Source organism: Pteropus medius, unplaced genomic scaffold (genome assembly GCF_902729225.1).
Source record: "Pteropus medius unplaced genomic scaffold, Ma_sr-lr_union100, whole genome shotgun sequence".
Classification (NCBI taxonomy): domain Eukaryota; kingdom Metazoa; phylum Chordata; class Mammalia; order Chiroptera; family Pteropodidae; genus Pteropus; species Pteropus medius.
The window spans coordinates 2,997,239-3,015,457 of record NW_024342466.1 but is presented as its reverse complement, the minus strand read 5'-3'; the positions used below and the strand labels follow the sequence as shown (position 1 = coordinate 3,015,457).

At 52.6% G+C, this 18,219-nt stretch overlaps 1 protein-coding gene and 1 pseudogene across 4 annotated transcripts in view; one reads left to right on the top strand and one right to left on the bottom strand.

Moving 5' to 3' along the window:
- The window catches only part of ASB1 (ankyrin repeat and SOCS box containing 1), a 42,760-nt gene that overhangs the window by 12,712 nt on the left and 11,829 nt on the right, over window positions 1-18,219 (bottom strand). For 3 of the 4 annotated variants that reach the window (XM_039860756.1, XM_039860748.1, XM_039860737.1), the window contains exon 5: window positions 5,979-18,016. In XM_039860756.1, coding sequence (XP_039716690.1) covers window positions 17,889-18,016 — 128 coding nt within the window. In that variant the 3' untranslated portion in view covers window positions 5,979-17,888. Of the gene's footprint in view, window positions 1-5,978; window positions 18,017-18,219 lie in introns of those variants that run through there. The other variant, XR_005652353.1, reaches the window with a different exon arrangement.
- On the top strand, window positions 22-1,081 carry LOC120601105 (crk-like protein; annotated as a pseudogene).

The following is an 18,219-nucleotide window of genomic DNA, read 5'->3' as shown; positions in this document are numbered from 1 at the left end:
CTGTGCAACTATTCTACACAAAGCTGCCAGACGGGCTTCTACCATCGGTGCCTGCACTGCCCCCTACCGCCCCTAAGCCCTGGGCCGGCGCCATGTCCTCTACCAGGTTCAAGTTCAACTTCTCAGATCAATCCGCTTCGTAGGTGGGGACAATGTCTCGCAAGGAGGCGCAAACCTGACTCCACGGCATATTCCTAGTCTGCGACTCTCCCACCTGTCCCGAGAACTATGCACTGTCCATGTCCGAGAACTCGCGGGTCTCCCACTACATCGTGAACTCGCTGCCCAACCGCCGTTTTAAGATCAGGGACCTAGAATTTGGCTGCTTGCCAGCCCTGCTGGGAGTTTTGCAAAACTCACTGCCTAAACACCACCACCATGATGGAGCTCACACCCAGATAGCTAAGCACATTAGAACGTGGACGGACTCGCCATGACTTTCCTAGGATTGATGCTGAGGACCTGCCCTTTGCGAAGGCTGAAATCCTGGTAATAATAAAGCAGCCTGACGAACGGTGGTGGAGCGCCCAGAACAAGGACAGCCGGGTTGGGATGCTTCTCATCCCCTTCGTTAGAAGGCTAGCCAGAGGGGTCGCCCATAGAGTTCTATGAGAGACTACGCAAGGCCTTCCAGGTGCATACTCCTTTTGACCCCGAAGCACGAGAGTACCAGAGCATGATCAACATGGCATGCGTGACCCCATCCTCCACGGACATCCACCGCAAATTTCAACAACTAGAGGACTTTGCTGAGATGAACAACTCCCAGCTCCTGAAGGTTGCGAACGAGGTGTTTGAGAACCGTGACCAGAAGGCCAAAGGGCTAACTGTGTCCTTGTTAATAGCTGCAATGGGGACCCGGGCCCAGAACTACAAACTGCGGCGCCCTCACAAAAGAAAGAAACCAAAAAGAGACCTCCACTGCACCGAGACCGATGTGCCTTCTGCAGAGAGACTGGCCATTGGAAAAACGAGTGCCTTGATAGTGAGGAAACATCTAAAAAGCCAAAAGAATTTCAGTCAAAAGGAAGATACCAACCTGAGCCAGTGGACCGGGCCGAGGGACAATCAGACCAGGAGCGGATCGCCACCGCTAGACACCAAGGAAGGAGTCCACGGGAGCAGCGTCATCCGCGGACAGCACGAAGCCAGCTACGCAATAGTAACTGACGATGAGGTATCAGAGTGAAGGCTCCGCCACAGGACCGGTCATCGTAACGGATCTGAGTCACAGGCACTCATCCAGGCACTACAATAGTGGAAAACGGGCCAATACCGACACTGGCTCAAGGTATGCCTTTGTCGCTCTGCACATACTTGGGGCTTTTCACCAAAACGGGGGATTACAAACAGCGAGACGAAAAGAAGCTTCACAAGGCCTAAAAGCTGCAAAGTTTAGGGAAAGCTGAATGCATAAATTGGACCCACGGAACCACCATAGCTGGCTTTATCATGAAACCTAAGCCCCCGCCCTCATCAAGGCGGAAAAGGGAAAGAGCTCCATGAAACCCCAGCAGGCAGGGACTATGACCATTCTCAACAGGAAGCAGATACAGAAAAAGAGACCTCCAGTCCATCCACATCCACGTAATAACAAGGGGGTTCGTGGCTCATAGAAAAGAGTCAGGCAGGAAAAATTAATTAAGGGGATTTCTGGGTCTGCCTACAAAGACACCGAGGTCATCCTATCTTAGAAGGAGCCTGCGAGATTCTCCAATAATAAGGAAGTAAGAAAGAAACCCAAGATGAATAGCCTTGAAAATGCCCCAACACCTTCAGGTCTTAAGGAGAATTCCCTGCCCCATCACTAGAAAATTTTTAGAGAAGAGCCTCATCCTTTTAGAGAATTAGGTCCACCCCTTTCAGCCAGAAGAAAAAGTACAGGCTAAAAGGTTAGAAGCAGCCACTCCAATCGAGTTCTACAGGTAATCCTATGCTGTAAAAGGCTGAAACCAAGAAAGAGTACTATACATTTTAATCCAGTGTATTACCCTAAATTATAGCAACCTAGCATCAGGAACTGAAAATAGTGTGAAATATCTGCTAAAACGTGTTTCATAATTTGGTTTAGCTAAAGTGTTTGTTAGCCTAACATAACAGGTGTTATCGGAATATAAGACTGTCGAATTTACAAAAGATTTGGCCCAATATGACACAGATTCTATGAAATAATTGTTATACTAATTTAATCAGATTATCTCAGCTTGTCAGTATGGTTAAGCATAAAGACCAGCCGTCCAGACTGTCCAGATATTCACCACAGTCAACTCCCGTAGAAATCCTTTTGTAGACAGCGCAGACAGATTTCATCGGCTCCTGCAAAGACAACATGCCCTGCTCCAGTCACAAACCGGAAGCTGGCTCGTCTACGCATGGCCGAAACTTGAGGAATTGCATCGTGAGACTCATAATTGGACACTAGGGAAGAAGGGAAATTAGAGCAGAAAACTGTAAGTTGTGCATCCATGTCACTAAAAGGGGGGCAGAGAATTTTCCATAGCCACTATGAATGTCAGAGAACTCAAAAAAGGGACCTGTATCTATAACTAGACTCAATATTCAGTATGTAATCCAGGTGATCAGCCTTAAGTTACAACTCAGACGAACCTCCCCCACGAAAACAGTTCTGAAACAGGAGAAGCTTTACGAGACCACAGGGGAAGAGAGACAGACAGACCCGTGTTAGCCCAGAAATAGACAAGAATCCACGTTAGATACGAATTTTTATCTAGGAAAAAATGTAAGGGCGATTCTTGATTCGTCTACTTGATAAAGCTGATGACTTCTAGAGTTTGAACTGAACTGTAGTGCAGGAGAAGGCTCAATGGCACAACTGTCCACGTGGGCATTTACCCCAGCACGGTATTTATTACTAAAGCTGGACACAGACCGCAAAAAGATCCTAGAGCATAAAGCCAAGTCTCACCAAGTAGGAAGGGAAGGGGGCAAATATAAGGAAGAAACATTTGAGAAGATGTAGGAATAAAGTATTGAATAGACTGTAAACTGAAATGCAAATTTTCAGACGATCTTTAAAAATGAATTTGGAAACATCTTAGTTTGGGTAAATACTTGTCAGAATTAGGGTTCGCATATAATTTGCCCGGTCAAACTTCGAAACATGAGGTGAATTAAAACTCATGGATTTCTCCTTTAGAAAAAGTCTAAAGTCATAAAGTTTGAGAGTGCAAGAGGAGAAAGTAGAAAAAGAATTCGTGTTTTAAGGCTGTCTTAGAGGTCACCGCTAACAAAACTAAGAGAGCCCTGACCCTCATTGCACATGAACACACTCAGATGAGAAATGCCACCTAGCAAAGTTAGCACCAGGCTATCTGTTAATAGCAGAAAGAGGCACACATAGGAAAGCCAACCTCACCAACTACTACATACAGACGGATAAACCGGGGCCAGGTAGTTAAGGACAATGTCAAACAAATGACAAAACTAGCACATGTACCCGTGCAAATATGGCACAGATAAGACCCTAATAACCTCCTTAAAGCTTAGTTCTCTACTTTCAGAGGCGATATACCAGCTTGGAAGTAGCAAAGGAATATCTTCCAGAGCCACGCTGAACGTGGAAGGATTTACCACTTCCTGGATGCACGTGACACCCAAACAGGAAGGTGTAAATAAGAAAGAGAGAGAAAGAAAATACCGATTATAGCCTAGTAGAATTCGAGAAAACATGCTTGTTAAATAAATTTAAGGAATAGGCTTTATGTACAAATGTTTAAGGCCACAGAAGAAAAACTGCAGTGAAGACCTTTATGTAATAGAATTATCAGTCTCTAATCCAGGGAAATCAAAAAGGAAATTGAAAAGGTGATGCCCTAAAAAGAATTAAAACGGGCATCAAAAGGGGGGAATGAAGAGGAAATTTGAGGAATTTCATTCAAAACTAACCAGCTTTCTGTTCTGCTTCCGTAAATATGCCTTTCTGCAAAAGTGCCTGCTGCATGCAAGAGTTCACCTGCACTCTGCTCGATCTGCAAATGTAACTGTTTGTGCCCTTAGCAACACCTGCCTCTTGTAGCACTTTGTACTCTGGCAGCTCCTCGCTTCCTGTAACAATTTGTAATAGCTTGTACCCGCCGGTAACCCATGACAACTCCCGCTCTTCTCTATGTCACTACTTGAAATCTGCATAGCCACTGCTGCTGTATGTAACGGTTTGTGTTCAAACTGACCAAGCAGCTTGTGTGGAATTTTCCTATATGAGGAATGTTGCCACTGAGCCCACCGCCCAGATCTTCAGAGCACCAGCTCCTCTGGGGCCGCGCGTAATAAACCTGAGTTCTCCGTCTCTCCGAGTTATTGCTTGGCATTTCATTGGACTGGGTTTTGGAGTTTCGGGGTATTTTTCCACAACAAAAGGAGAGCATCCTTTGTGTATAAACATTAAAAGCCACAGTAGAAAGAAAAACTGCAGTAAAGACTCTTAAAATATAGAAATATCAGACTCTAGTCCAGGGAGAACAAAAGGAAATCAAAAAAGTGATGTCCTAAAAAGAATTTAAATGGGCATCAAAAGGGGGGAATAAAGAAAAAAAATTTAAGAGATTTTCATTAAAAACTAATCAGCCTTCTGTTCCGCTTCTACAAATACGCCTGCTGCACGCAGGGGCTCACTTGCACTTTGTCCTACTTGCTGGTCCATCGACCTAACAAATGTAATGTAACTGTTTGCACCCCAGCAGCTCCTGCTGCCTGTAACAATTTGTAACCCTTAGCCCTTAGCAACTCCCGCCCTTCCCAATGTTACCACTTGCAATCTACATAGCAACTCCCGCGCAACGGTCTGAGTTCAAACCAATCCCTCAGCTTGTGTAAAAATCTTGTACATAAGGAATGTTGCAGCTGCGCTCCCTGCCCCGATCTTCAGAGCACCAGCTCCTCTGGGACTGCGTGCAATAAACCTGAGTTCTCCTTCTCTCTGAGTCACTGACTGCTTGGTTTTTCACTGGACTGGGTTTGGGATTTTTCAAAACAGGTGCTGTGGGAGTGGTGACAGTCAGGACACACCCAGGACCCAGCTAGGGACACTCAGCCTCCTTCCCATTGGCCCATCGTGTCCCCCTGAGGAAGGCCCTAGGGCCAGCCAGTCAGCAGCCTCCACTAAGTCCACATCTCCTCGGTGCAGGACCCATGGGTCCCACGGCTTAGAAACATGACTTTACAAAGTGCTCTGACAGAGAGCTGCTCCTCCCTGCTCTGTACCCTTCTGGACACTTCCAGGCCAACTAAAGAAAAAGGGAGCTTTAGTGAAATAAGTGAAGAGGAAATTTCAGGATTTTCATTAAAAGCTAATCAGCCTTTTGCTCTGCTTCTGTAAATGTGCTTGCTGCGTGCAAGCGCTCACTGCAGAGCTCACTCGCACCTTGTCCCACTTGTCTGAGCAGTGAATGTAATGTGTGTACCCCTCAGCAGCTCCCACTCCCTGTAACAACTTGTAACTGTCGGTAACACTTAGCAACTCCCACCCTTCTCCGATGTTACTACTTGTAATCTGCATAGCGACTCCCGCCATTTTTAACAGTTCGCGTTCAAACTGGCCAATCGGCTTCTGTAAAATTCTTGTATATAAGAAATGTTGCAACTGAGCCGGCTGCCCAGGTTCTTCAGAGCACCAGCTCCTCTGAGACCGCGCGTAATAAATGCGAGTTCTCCTTCTCTCCGAGTTACTGCTTGGTTTTTCACTGGTCTGATTTTGGAGCTTTTCCGCAACATTTTTTGGAGGCCCCAGTGAGATTCCAACCACGCCGCCCCCTTGAGCCATCAGACCGGTGGCTCAGCCTGGCTGAGGCAGAAGGGGACGGAGACGACTGAGGAGGCACGTCACCCGGGGAGCATCCCGGGTTCTCTGTCAGATTAGCACCCCAACTCCCGGTGAGGCTGAGTCACCAACCGGACTCATAGGAAGGAAGAACCAACTCACCAGAAACGGCCGCAAGAGGAGGAGAAAGAGGAAAAGGGACCAGGTTTTGTTTTATTTTTATTTTTGATCCCAGGATTAGCCCCCAATCAGGTCCCATCTGTTGGACAGAAGAGGAGTAGGAACACCGCCTGGTGTTCAGTAAGAGGACAGTGGTCAGGGGACCTGACAAGTGGTCCAGGTTCATCGGGGTCTCCAAAAGAGGGGGCGGAGACTGGTCTCCCCAGTGAGGGAGACGTCGGGTTAGGCCAGAGGCCTCCCGTAAAGGAGGAGGCACCATTTAGCCTGCTGTTATGAGTGACAGCTTCCTCAGCAGAGGGGCGTCAGGCTGAGGCAGGCCCCCACTGGCTGCGTGTACCGCTGGGGAGGAGTAATGTTTTGAGTGATGTGTGAACGAGTGAGTGAATGAGAGGCTTGGTACAAGTCTGTAGCTCCACGGCTGGGCACCCTTAAGGTCCCCTGAAGGCCATGGAGTTCGTGTGGGCTCACTGTGCGGTTTCGTGGTGAACAGCACATGGTCCAGGGCGGCATCGGACTAGTGTCCGATCGCAAGTCACAAAGCTGAGTCCACTACGGCTAAGCGTCGCCCAAGCTCCCCGCGAGGGGACACGGCCAGATGAGCATCTGAATGGTCTCCTGTGTGGAGGGGGCACCCACCTTTGTCTGTCTTTGCGTCACAGTCGCAGGGTGGGAAGAGTTGGGTCAACACTAAGAAAAGGGGGGAGCTCCATCACCCTCCGGAGGGCAACCAGGTGCCCTCCACAAGTTAGGGGACACGTTAAGGAACGGTGGGAGGTTGTAGGAAAGACAGTGAATGCTGAGTGACTGAGACGTGGCCTGACTACGAAGCGAGAGCTGAGCCCCAATCTGCGGTTCCATGGCGACCTCATACGGCTTACGGTGGCCTCACTGGATCTCTGTGAGGGGTCTGCTCCAGTGGTCCAGGTTGGGGGTTTATACCAACTCGTCAATGCCAAGAGGCACCTGAAATCCCCGTGAGGGGAGCGGGTGGAGACGGACGAAGCGAGCGGCGTCCCCTTAAACTTTCCCCGACCCTGTCCCCCACCCGCTTGGTGGCGTGACTGTTGTCTGTCGTGGAAGGCATCTCAGAGCTACACGGAGAAAAAGGAAGTATTTTCGGTAACAGAAGGTATAAGGTCTGGAGCCTTGTTTCAAAGGAACCTGAAGGAAAGGTGTTGCCTTCGAGGTGGTTATTGCTGAAACAGGCCAACCGAGGGAATAAGACAGCGTGGAAGAAGGTCATGAAAGATCTCGAGGAGAAACCTCGTGTCATGAAGCAAAACAAGGCTGGAAACTTGAACGCCGAAAGTGAGCTGAGGCAAAGCCGGAATCGTGTTTAATGTTTCTTAGACTGCTGATCTGATGCGAATGTTACGAAAAGGTTTTCAGAACAGAAAACTAGGATTCTGTACTCCATCAAAATAATTTCAGCGTTTTGTGCTGCCTTAACCAGGTTTCTTGGACTTTACAGAACATACTAACACCGGCCTCTGCGCCCAATTTGCAAAGGAAGCTCTTTCCGCGTTAGGGACAGTGGAGGGCCGTAAACTAGATCACGTATAGGGGTCACTGGTCTGACTCCGCCTCAAAGGAAGCTCCCTGCAAACATGGGGGCAAGTTCTTCTAATGTAACTGTCTTAAACTGCATGTTGAAAAATTTTAAGAAAAGTTTCTCAGAGGAATATGGGGTCAAGCTGACCCCGGGAAAGCTTCGTATTCTTTCTGAGCTTGAATGACCCACCTTCGGGGTAGGTTGGCTCCTGGAAGGGACCCTAGACCTCCCCACAAGGGCAGTGTATCAGGTAGTAACAGAGACCCCTGGACATCCAGACCAGTTTCCGTACACATGGCTGCAGGTCACTACTGTAGTGGCCCCTGGGGTCCGGTTTTGCGCGAATAGGCAGGGAGAGTGTAAGGTCCTAGTGGCCCGACTGGCTTGGAAAAAGAACAAAGAGCAGCCAACAAAAATAATCCACCGAGGGGACCCCAAGGAAGAACCTGTCTTCCCACCGCCGTGCATCCCCGCAGCTCGACCAGCCCCCGCCCAGACGCTCCGCCCGCAACCGCCGGACAGCCCTCCGCCGTCCGTGCCTTCGCTGCCCCAACAGCCCGAGCCACCACCGAGCCCGAGCCCACGGCTCCTCCGCTTGGCCACACAACCAGTCCAGCAGTCTGCGGCCTTTCAGATGCCCCTCCGAGAGGCGCGAGGTCCCTTTGGGACGGGAGAAGATGGCACACTCCAGCCAGGCCGCCCCGTCCTCCACTATCAGCCATTCGGCACAACCAACCTCCTCAACTGGAAGCAGCGCACCCCGTCCAGAAACCTCGGGCGATGGCTGATGTGCCCGAGTCATCTTCCAGACTCATCGGCCTACCTGGGATGACTACTGTCGACTCCTGACTCTTCGACACCGAAGAGCGGCGTGAGATTCTGTCAGAAGCGCGAGGATGGCTCCAAGGTCGAGCACCGGGCGGTGTCCTGGACCCTGTAGCATGGGCCTCAGAGGCTGCACCAGACGCCAAGCCCAATTGGGACTTGAATGCACCACGCGGAAGAGAGTCTCTCCACAGGTGCCGGCAGGCCTTACTGCAAGGGGTGAAAGTCGGGGCTAGGAAGCCAACAAACATGTCAAAAGCGGCAGCGTACTCCACAGGCCAGGGGGGTCGCCCATGGAGTTCTATGAGAGGCTGGGCCAGGCGTCCCGGGTGTAGACCCTTTTGAGCCTGAGGCACGAGAGAACCAGCGCATGCTCGACGCGGCATCTGTGGCGCAATCCTTCGCTGACATCCGCCGCCAGCTTCAAAAGTTAGAGGGTTTTGCGGGGACGAACGCCACCCCGCTGCTGGAGGTCGCAAACAAGGCGTCTGTAAACCGTGGCCTGGAGATTCGAAATGTGGTGGCAAACGGATGAGACAAAAGGCGCCCCTGCTGGCAGCTGCACCAGGGAACCTGGACCCGGTACGACAGACTGCTGCTCCCCCACGGAGAGAGACGCCAAAGGAGACCCGCACTGTGCCGCGGCCGACGCGCCTGCTGCAAAGAAACGAGCCACTGGAAGGACGAGAGCCCCTCGGCGGGAGGACACCTGAAGGGCTAGGAAGTTCCATCAACCTCGTAAAGGAAAGTACCAGCCTGGGCCAGCCGTCCAAGAGCTCACCGGCCTGGCCGAAGAACAGTCAGACGAGGGGTGACCCGGCTCCCTGATCCTAGGCCCCAGTAGCCTACGGTCACAATAGAATTAGGGGGCCAATCGATTACTTTTATGGTGGACACTGGGGCTGAACATTCCGTGGTAACTAAGCCTGTGGCTCCCCTCACGATCGCATGGCAACCATCCTTGGTGCCATCCGTAGAGAACCGAGTCGCCCGCTCGTTCTGTAAAGCCCGCTCATGCAAGCTAGGGGGCCACCTAGTGACTCGTGAGTTCTTGTACCTACCCGAGTGCCCCATTCCCGTTTTGGGCAGAGACTTATTGATAAAGCTTGGGGCACGAATCACCTTTACCTCAGGGAAGCCCACCCGTCTCACACCGAGGGGCCAGCCCGCTCTAAGGATGGCCGTGACGGTGCCCAGGGCGGAGGGATGGCGTCTTTACTCTTCGGGAGAGAAGCAAGCGAATCCGACCAGTCTGCTAGAGGAGTCCCCCGCTGCCTGGGCAGGAAGGGGCCCAGGTCTCGCCAGAGATCACGCACCCATCGTGGTGGATCTGAAGCCAGGCGCCATCCCTGTCACACGAAGGCAATATCCAGTGTCACGGGGAGCACGCCTGGGAACTCGGGACCACATCCGGAGTCTGTGCGATGCTGGAGTTCTCGCTGAGTGTCGGTCACCTTGGAGCACTCCGCTCTTGCAGGTCAAGAAGCCAGGAGGGAACGACTACTGCCCTGTCCAGAACCTCTGAGCCATCAACAATGCGGTGGTCACCATCCATCCGGCAGCCCCCAACCCGCACACTCTCCTAAGCCTCTGACCTGCACAAGCGAGCTGGTTCACGTGCCTTGACCTTGAAGACGCCTTCTTCACTCTCCGGGTATCAGCGGCCAGCCAGCCTTTGCTCGCCTTCGAGAGGGAAGACCCGCCCACCGGGAGAAACACGCGACTGACGGACTCGACTGCCACAGGCTTCACGACTCCCCCACTCTGTTCGGCGAGGCGCTGGCCGCAGATCTTCCTGCCTTCCCTGGGGAGGCTTTGAACTGCACATTACTCCGCTCTGTAGATGACCAGCTACTGGCCAGCCCTGCCAAAGAAGACTGCTGGAAAGGTGCTAGAGCCTTACGGGCCCTGCTAGGTCCCTACCATGGGATACAAGGTGTCATGGAAGAAGGTTCAAATCTGCAAACAAAAGGTCGAATACCGCGGGTTCATCATCTCGGAAGGACATCGGGCACTTGGACAAGAGAGGAAACTGGCCATCTGCTCAATACCCCGGCCGAACACCAAGAAAGGGGTCCATGAGTTCCTAGGGGCGGCCAGGTTCTGCCGGATCTGGATACCAGGTTTCTCCGAGATGGCCAGGCCACTGTGCGAGGCCACAGCTGGGTCTGGAAAAGACCCCCTGGACTGGGGCTCAGAACAAGAAAAAGCGTTCAGAGAAAAAAAGAAACTCCGAACAAGCGCTCCAGCGTTAGGACTACCACATGTGACACGGGACCGCAACCTCTTCATGCCCCAGAAGAGTCACACCGCACTGAGGTCCTCACACAAACGGTCGGGCCATGGCAGCGGCCAATTGCATATTTGGCCAGACGGCTAGATCCAGTGGCTGCGGGGTGGCCACTATGTCTCTGGGCTTTAGCTGCCACGGTAATCCTGGTCAGAGAAGCGGATGAGCTTATGCAGGACAAAGTGTAAATGTAAAGGTCCCCCATGCCGAAACTGCATTAATAAACATTCACGGACATAAATGACTGACCAACGCCAGAATAACTCATTATCAGGGGCTGCTTTGCAAAAATCCACGAGTCCGTCTCAAAACTACAAACACTGAACCCTGCTATGTTTCTGCCCACTGAGCAGGGGCCTCCCGACCACGACTGTGAGAAGGTCACGGATGAAGTTTACTCAAGCAGGCCAGACCTGACGGACGTTCCTCTTCAGGACCCAGAACTAATTTTGTTCACAGACGGGAGCAGCTTCATCCACAAAGGACAGCGCAAAGCCGGCCACGCAACGACTGCCGATGAGGGGATCGGAGCTGAGGCCCTGCCCCACGGCTGGTCGGCGCAGCGGGCAGAGCTGTGGGCACGCGTCCAGGCGCTGCGACAGGCTGAAGGGAAACGGGCCAGTATCTACACCGACTCAAGGTACGCCTTTGCTACCTGCACGCACGTGGAGCCATTTCTAAAGAGAGGGGATGACTGACGGGGGAGGAAAGGAAATCAAGAACAAAGAAGAAATGCTCCAACTGCTAGAGGCAGTCTGGAAGCTTCGAAAGTGGCAGTCATTCACTGCAGGGGCCACCAGAGGAGAACCGGCCCCGTCAGGAGAAGAAACCGACTGGCAGACCCAGCAGCGAGGGAGGCTGCCCACCAGTAAGTGCCGCAGCGGGTCCTACACCCACCTCCAAGGTCCTCCGGGCACCAGAACTGCCTCTGTCCCCACAATACACTAAGGAAGATCAATGGGCTTCAAGTGAAGGGGGACCCAGGAGCAAAGAGGGCTGCGCTGGCAGCAGCTGAGCCAGTAAAACAGCACCGTGAATTAACTCATCTGGCGGAGACTACTTTACAAAACCTGTTAGGCCGCTACTATTTCACACCCAAACTCCCAACTCTGTGTGCCCAGATCAGTGCCAGGTGTGGGACTTGTGCACAAAACACCAAGGCCTAATCCAGGGTACAAACAATTGGAACTGTGCCTTTTCGAAGACCCAGAAGTGGACTTTACTGAGCTCAAGCCCTGCAGGAGCCGCCGGTACCTCCTTATGTTGATTTGCACCTACTCCAGATGGGCTGAAGCCTTCCCTACGCGCACTGAACGGGCACAAGAAGTAGCCAGGGCCTTATTGAAGGAAACTGTCCCAAGATACAGACTACTCCTCTTTATAGGATCAGACAATGGACCTGCCTTTGTGTCTGAGACAGTCCAGACCTTGTCCAAGTTCTAGAAATCAAATGGAAGCTCCACACGGCCTACAAGCCGCAGAGATCAGGGAAAGCCGAACGAACGCATGAACCGGACCCTCAAAACCACTGTGGTTAAGCTTTGTCAGGAAACCCAGTTACCTTGGATAGATATGCTGCCTTTAGCTCCACTCCGAACGTGATGCACCCCAAGACCTTCAGGCTATTCCCCTCTGTAAACTCTTTACGGGAGACCTCCCCCCAGTGATAAGGAAGATAAAAGGAAACCCTCAATTAATGGCAGACCTGGAAGTGTCCCCACACCTTCAGGCCTTAGGGAGGATCCTCCGCAGCATCACTCGGGAAACTTTAGAGAGAGCCCCTATCCCTTTAGGGAAGTGGGTCCACCCCTTTCTCCTTTCAGCCAGGAGATGGAGTGTGGGTGAAAGATTGGAAAAAGAAGCCGCTCCAGACCCTCACGCTGTTATATTTGCAACTTCCACTGCTATTAAAGCTGCAGGCATCACCCCCTGGATCCACCACACCCGGGGAGAGAGAGCGGCATCCCCGGGGGACCAGGCGACCTGGACCGCAGAGCCTCTTCCTGATCAGCCGCTCTGAGTCGCGCTCCGGAGGCAGCAGAAATCCACCTGAGATTGTCGGCCCTGCTCTGGCCACCCCCGAAGCTAGCCAGTCCACGCACGGCAGAGAGTCGTGATCGACCATCACCAGTCGGCTGAAACCGGTGCAGACAGATTTCACCAACCCTCGTGAGTAGGAAGACAACATGCCTTGCTCTAGCCACAAGCTGGAAGCTGGCTGGTCCACGCACGGCCAAAACCCTAGGAATTTCATCGTAGGAGTCCTGGTAATTGGACACTGGAGAGGGAAGGAAATTAGGGCAGAGGACCATGAACTATGTATTCATGTCACCAAAGGAGATAAAACAATTTCCACTACCTTCATTTTCTATAGCTACTATGAATGTCACGGAACTCAGAAAGGGACCTGTACATATGACCAGACTCAATATTCAATATGCGACCCAGAGAGTAACCAACCTTATGTATGTTACAACCCAAATAACCCTCCACTGAAACGGTTTTTGAAATAAGGGTAGCTCAGAGGGACCACGGGGGAGGATGGACAGATAGATCCATGTTGACCCAGACTAGAATGAAAGAAAATCCTAATCAGATAATCCTAAAGCTTGATGCCTGTGCTGCTATGAGTCAGGGCCAACGGGAGGAAGGAGATCCTGCAGATCTCTCAGCTGGGAAGAAAGTTACAGGATGGAAGAAAAGTAGATATGTCCCCACAGTTCCTCATGTGGAACGAGCTGTGCCTACTGCTCATGTGTCCTATGGGCTGCCTGGGAAGAAGACACTGCCAACGGGAAAGAGGTGCATGTAAGAAAAGGGGTATTGAGCTGTGTCACACATGTGTGCGGTCCGTTAGAGTTAATCGTAACGAACCTCTTGAACCCCCGCTGGAGTTCCCGAGAAGTATTAACACTTGGCTTTGATGGGACAGGGCTAAATCCCTATGTTCAAATTCGTATTCGTATTAGAGGTCAAGTACTAGCCCATTCAGCCCAAGTCTATCAGGGTTATAAATCTTTCTACAAGGAAGTAACAATCCCTACCCCATCATCACAATCATTCAAAAACTTATTTCTCAGAATCGCTGAAAGAACAGCTCTCTCCCTGAATGTCACTTCCTGCTATGTATGCGGGGGAACTCTAGTGGGACATGGCCATGGGAAGCTAATGAATTGGTTCCCAAGCAGGCAATGCCAGATGTAACAGCCCCACGCACCTCAAAGGATGGTCAATGGATTTTAGAACATACTCTCATAGGACAATACTGCCTGGCCAGAGGTGGAGAAAATCTCAGACACCTAGTCAAAAACTTAATTTGCTCAGGTCAACGATATTATAATGTCACCTCTAGACAAAGCGTGTGGCAGGGAAGCAGAAAAGAGAGAAATCCATTGGCCAGAGTCCCAGGGCTAACTAAAGCCTGGCATAACCCAGGCAGGGTCCAAGACTGGACAGCCCTACGTGGGCTCTCCTGGATTTGTGGGAGCACGGCCTTTATCCGCCTCCCCACAATCTCGAAAGGAAGCTGTGTAATTGGCACAATAAAACCTTCCTTATCCTCTTACCTCTGAAAAGGGGAACAGCTTGGTCGCCCGGTCCCACGGTCCCTGCAAAGGGTAAAAGAGAACTCCACATAGGGGACTGGAGGGATGACGAGTGGCCCCCAGAACCAAGAGTCCAATACTATGGGCCTGCCACTTGGGCAAAAAAGATGGATCTTTGGGATACCGTACCCCGATTTACATGTTAAACTGAATTATCCGACTGCAGGCAGTTTTAGAGATCATTCCTAACGAGACCGGGGAGCCCTGACCCCCCTGGCACATCCACAGACTCAGGTGAGCAACGCCATCTACCAGAACAGGTTGGCTCTAGACTGTCTATTAGCAGCAGCAGGAGGCGTATGTGGGAAATTCGATCTCATCAACAGCTGTGTACAGATAGAGGACCAGGGCCGGGCAGCTGAAGATCTTGCTAAGCAGATGACAGAACTGGCACATGTGCCGGTGCAAGTCTGGCACAGATGGGACCCCGATAGCCTCTCGGAGGTGGTTCTCTACCCTCAGAGGCTTTACGACCTTAGTTGGAGTCGTGCTCCTCCTCAGTGCCTGCCTCCTCCTGCCCTGCCTATTGCCACTTGCTGCCCTGTTGATCACCTCCCTCACAGAGGCCATGACCGAGAAACGCTGCAGCAAAGATCCTTATGCAGTGCAATGACCAGTCCCTAACTCGGGGAGATCAAGAAGGAAATCATAAGGTTGATGCCCTATGAAGAATCTAACAGGCATCAAAAAGGGGGAATGAAGAGGAAATTTCAGGATTTTCATTAAAAGCTAATCAGCCTTTTGCTCTGCTTCTGTAAATGTGCTTGCTGCGTGCGAGCGCTCACTGCAGAGCTCACTCGCACCTTGTCCCACTTGTCTGAGCAGCGAATGTAACTGTGTGTACCCCTCAGCAGCTCCCGCTCCCTGTAACAATTTATAACCGTCGGTAACACTTAGCAACTCCCACCCTTCTCCGATGTTACTACTTGCAGACTGCATAGCAATTACCGCCACTTGTAACAGTTCGAGTTCGAACTGACCAATCAGCTTGTGTAAAATTCTTGTATATAAGGAATGTTGCCAACTGAGCTGGCTGCCCAGGTTCTTCAGAGCACCAGCTCCTCCTCTGGGACCGCGCGTAATAAATGCGAGTTCTCCTTCTCTCCCAGTTACTGCTTGGTTTTTCACTGGTCTGATTCTGGAGTTTTTCTACAATACAAATGTCACTCGAAACCAGCAGGGATGGCTGGAAGCAGGTACGCATCATGCTGCCTTCACATTCCCGGTTGGCAGCTACCAAGTTTCACACTAGGCTGAACCTCAAAGTCCCTGGGTTTCTGGAAAAAGCACTAAACACTGGCTGACTGAGGCAGCCGACCTGTCCTCCAAAAGGGGGCGGTCGGCCCCGGCCCCGCACAGCATACTGCGGGGACGGAGCGGGAGGCCCGCTCTCCAGATTCCCCTCCCCGTCACAGTGCCTGGCCAGGTCTGGGTGAGGCCCAGCGTCTCCTAGAGAGACCCTGGAAAGCAGCTCAACCCCTCGAAATAGGCCCTACACCTGCTCCACTAGGCAGAGGAGCTTGCGACCATCTGTAGCCTGGAGGTCCCGCCCATATGTGTGGACTCCCACACTGGCACCTTTGCCAGGTGCTGCTCTCCAGGAGGTCTGAGAACATAGCCAGCCTCTTACCTGGGGCAGGCCTGAGAGGCTGTGCACAACAGTCCCCACAGCCGGCAGCCTGCAGGGCCACCCCCGAGCCACTGCAAGTCTGCATGGCTGGCCTCTCGGAGGTGGGCCAAGAGGGCGGCCTGAGAGGGGCCCGTGCTGGATGGGCTTCAGAGCGAGTGAGCCGCCCTCTCCTGAGACGCCTCCCGCAGCCCTGGCAAGAAGGCGATGAGCCACTGCTCACCCACTTCCAATGACAAGAAGCCCGCCAGCGGCCCAGTCCGCCTGTGGGCGGCTCCAAGTCCTCGCAGCGCCCCCCTCGGCAGGCAGAGCGCTTCTTCCCACCGCTCCTGCAGCACCTGGCCGCCCACTCCCACAGCTCCTCTCCTCTCAGAGGACCCCCTGGCCTCGACGTGGCCGGACCCCAAGTTCTGGAGGCACCTGGCCAGCCAGGGCCCCGGTCCTGCAGGAGCAACATGCAGCTCGTCACACTGCACAGACTCCGTGACTGCACCTTCCCCCAAATCACCTTGGGCCTTTCCTCCCCTCGGGCCCAGCCCTGTGCACCCAGGTCAGCTTGGCTTCCCAGCACAGAGCCCATCGCGACATGCGAGGTTTACAATTGCACCCTCGAGCCACAGAAGACAAGGACCAGACGTTGTCTGTCTAGTCAGCTAAAACACACAATGATGTTAATAACTAAATAAACCTCTACCATTCATCTGTCACAAATTCAGGTCCCTCTCAGTACAGAAAACCTAAACACGGTTTGAAATCTGCCCATCTCTGAACACTTCCAAAGTTCAGAATCGCCACGGATCCTGGTCTGAGGCCTCAAAATGACCGGATGCAGTTTCCCTGAAAAGAGCACCACCTGGAATGTCACCTCCGCCGACAGAGCCGCACACCAGGCTGCACGGCCGGGGACTGAGAGCGAGCCAGCCCGCAGCCCCACATATCACATGATAACCCGCTCAGCTCTCTCACCTACCATCAGGCAGGCTGGGGTGACCTCTGACCTCACTGCTCTCTGCCACCACCAAGACTTCAGGTCCAAAAAGTGGAGAGCAACCAAGCAACCGTCCCAGATGTTCCTTCCACTGTACGCCAGGCACCTGGGAGCCTGGACCCATCCAAAGGGCAAGAGGTCTCCTCCCCTGGGACACGCAGGGCCTGGAGAGAGCGCCGAGGTCTCTTCTGTTGGCTGGCAGTGGATGCTGTGGGCGGTCCTCAGTCCAAACGCAGGCAGTCAACTACTGGCGTGTCCGGGGGGGGCCTCCCCAAATCGATCACTGTCTGGACGCTCCCCAGAGTGAAACGGCCAAGGACTCCTGGGACCTGCTGGCACGGCGCCAGGCAGAGTTAGGTACCAGAGCAGGCACAGCACTGTGGGACGCTGGGGGATACCGCTCTAGATTCTGAACGACGGCAAGTACTGACCTTGAGATGACACAGCCAATCCCTGTGGCCAGGAAACCATCCAAGAATAAAGACAATGAATGTGATACTCCCACCACAAGGAGACAATACTGAATTGACAAGGAAGGGGTGTACGTATGACAAATGCCACGTGTTAACCCTGGGAGCACGGAAAGGAACTAGCGAGTTCGTGAACTGCGTTTCTGTACTCTGTTATCAAAGCTCCCTTTTTGTTTAGGTATTAGAAGGCTTGAATCAAACAATTAATTGAGAAGTAAAAATATAAACAGAAGCACAGTTCTGGAAAGTGCTAGAAGACTTCCTTACTGGGAGTATCAGCAGCCCTCCAACCTCAGCCCGTACTTGCACTCACTTCGTTATTATGCAACTTGTGAAAATCCAAAACAGAAATAGTGAAGAACAAAATTAAGTCTGTATGAGCCTCTGAGCTGACAAGGACCCAAGGGCTGTGGGATGCCCCACGCCCGCAGCCGGAGCCCCGACCAGAACACGGCCGTGTCTGTCTTCACCGGCAGCTCAACAGGGCCCAGTCGGTGTGGGGACACGCACAGGGTCACACACGGGGTCACCTCCAGGGCCACCCTCCTCCTCCTCCTCCTCGACGTCCTCGCCTTCTACTGGTACAGCAGGAAGCTTTTCATGGGGTCTGGCAACGGCAGCGAGGGAATCAGATGGAGCCGGCGTTTGCCGAGAGCCCTCCTCACGGCCACACGGCACAGACTCAGCAAGGCCCTTGGGACACCTGGACCACAGTGGGAGGAAAGGGGGACACAGACACAGGTTAGTCCCTCTCCTGGCGCGGTGCCCTGCCGTCTCCCGATTCTGCAGTGGGGAGAGCGGGCTTGGCAAGGAAGGTCTTGTCATCTGCTCCTCCACTCGTGGGGGCATGAAGCCCTCGTGACCCGGGCCATATAATTCCCTGGACAGAGAACTATGAATGACCAC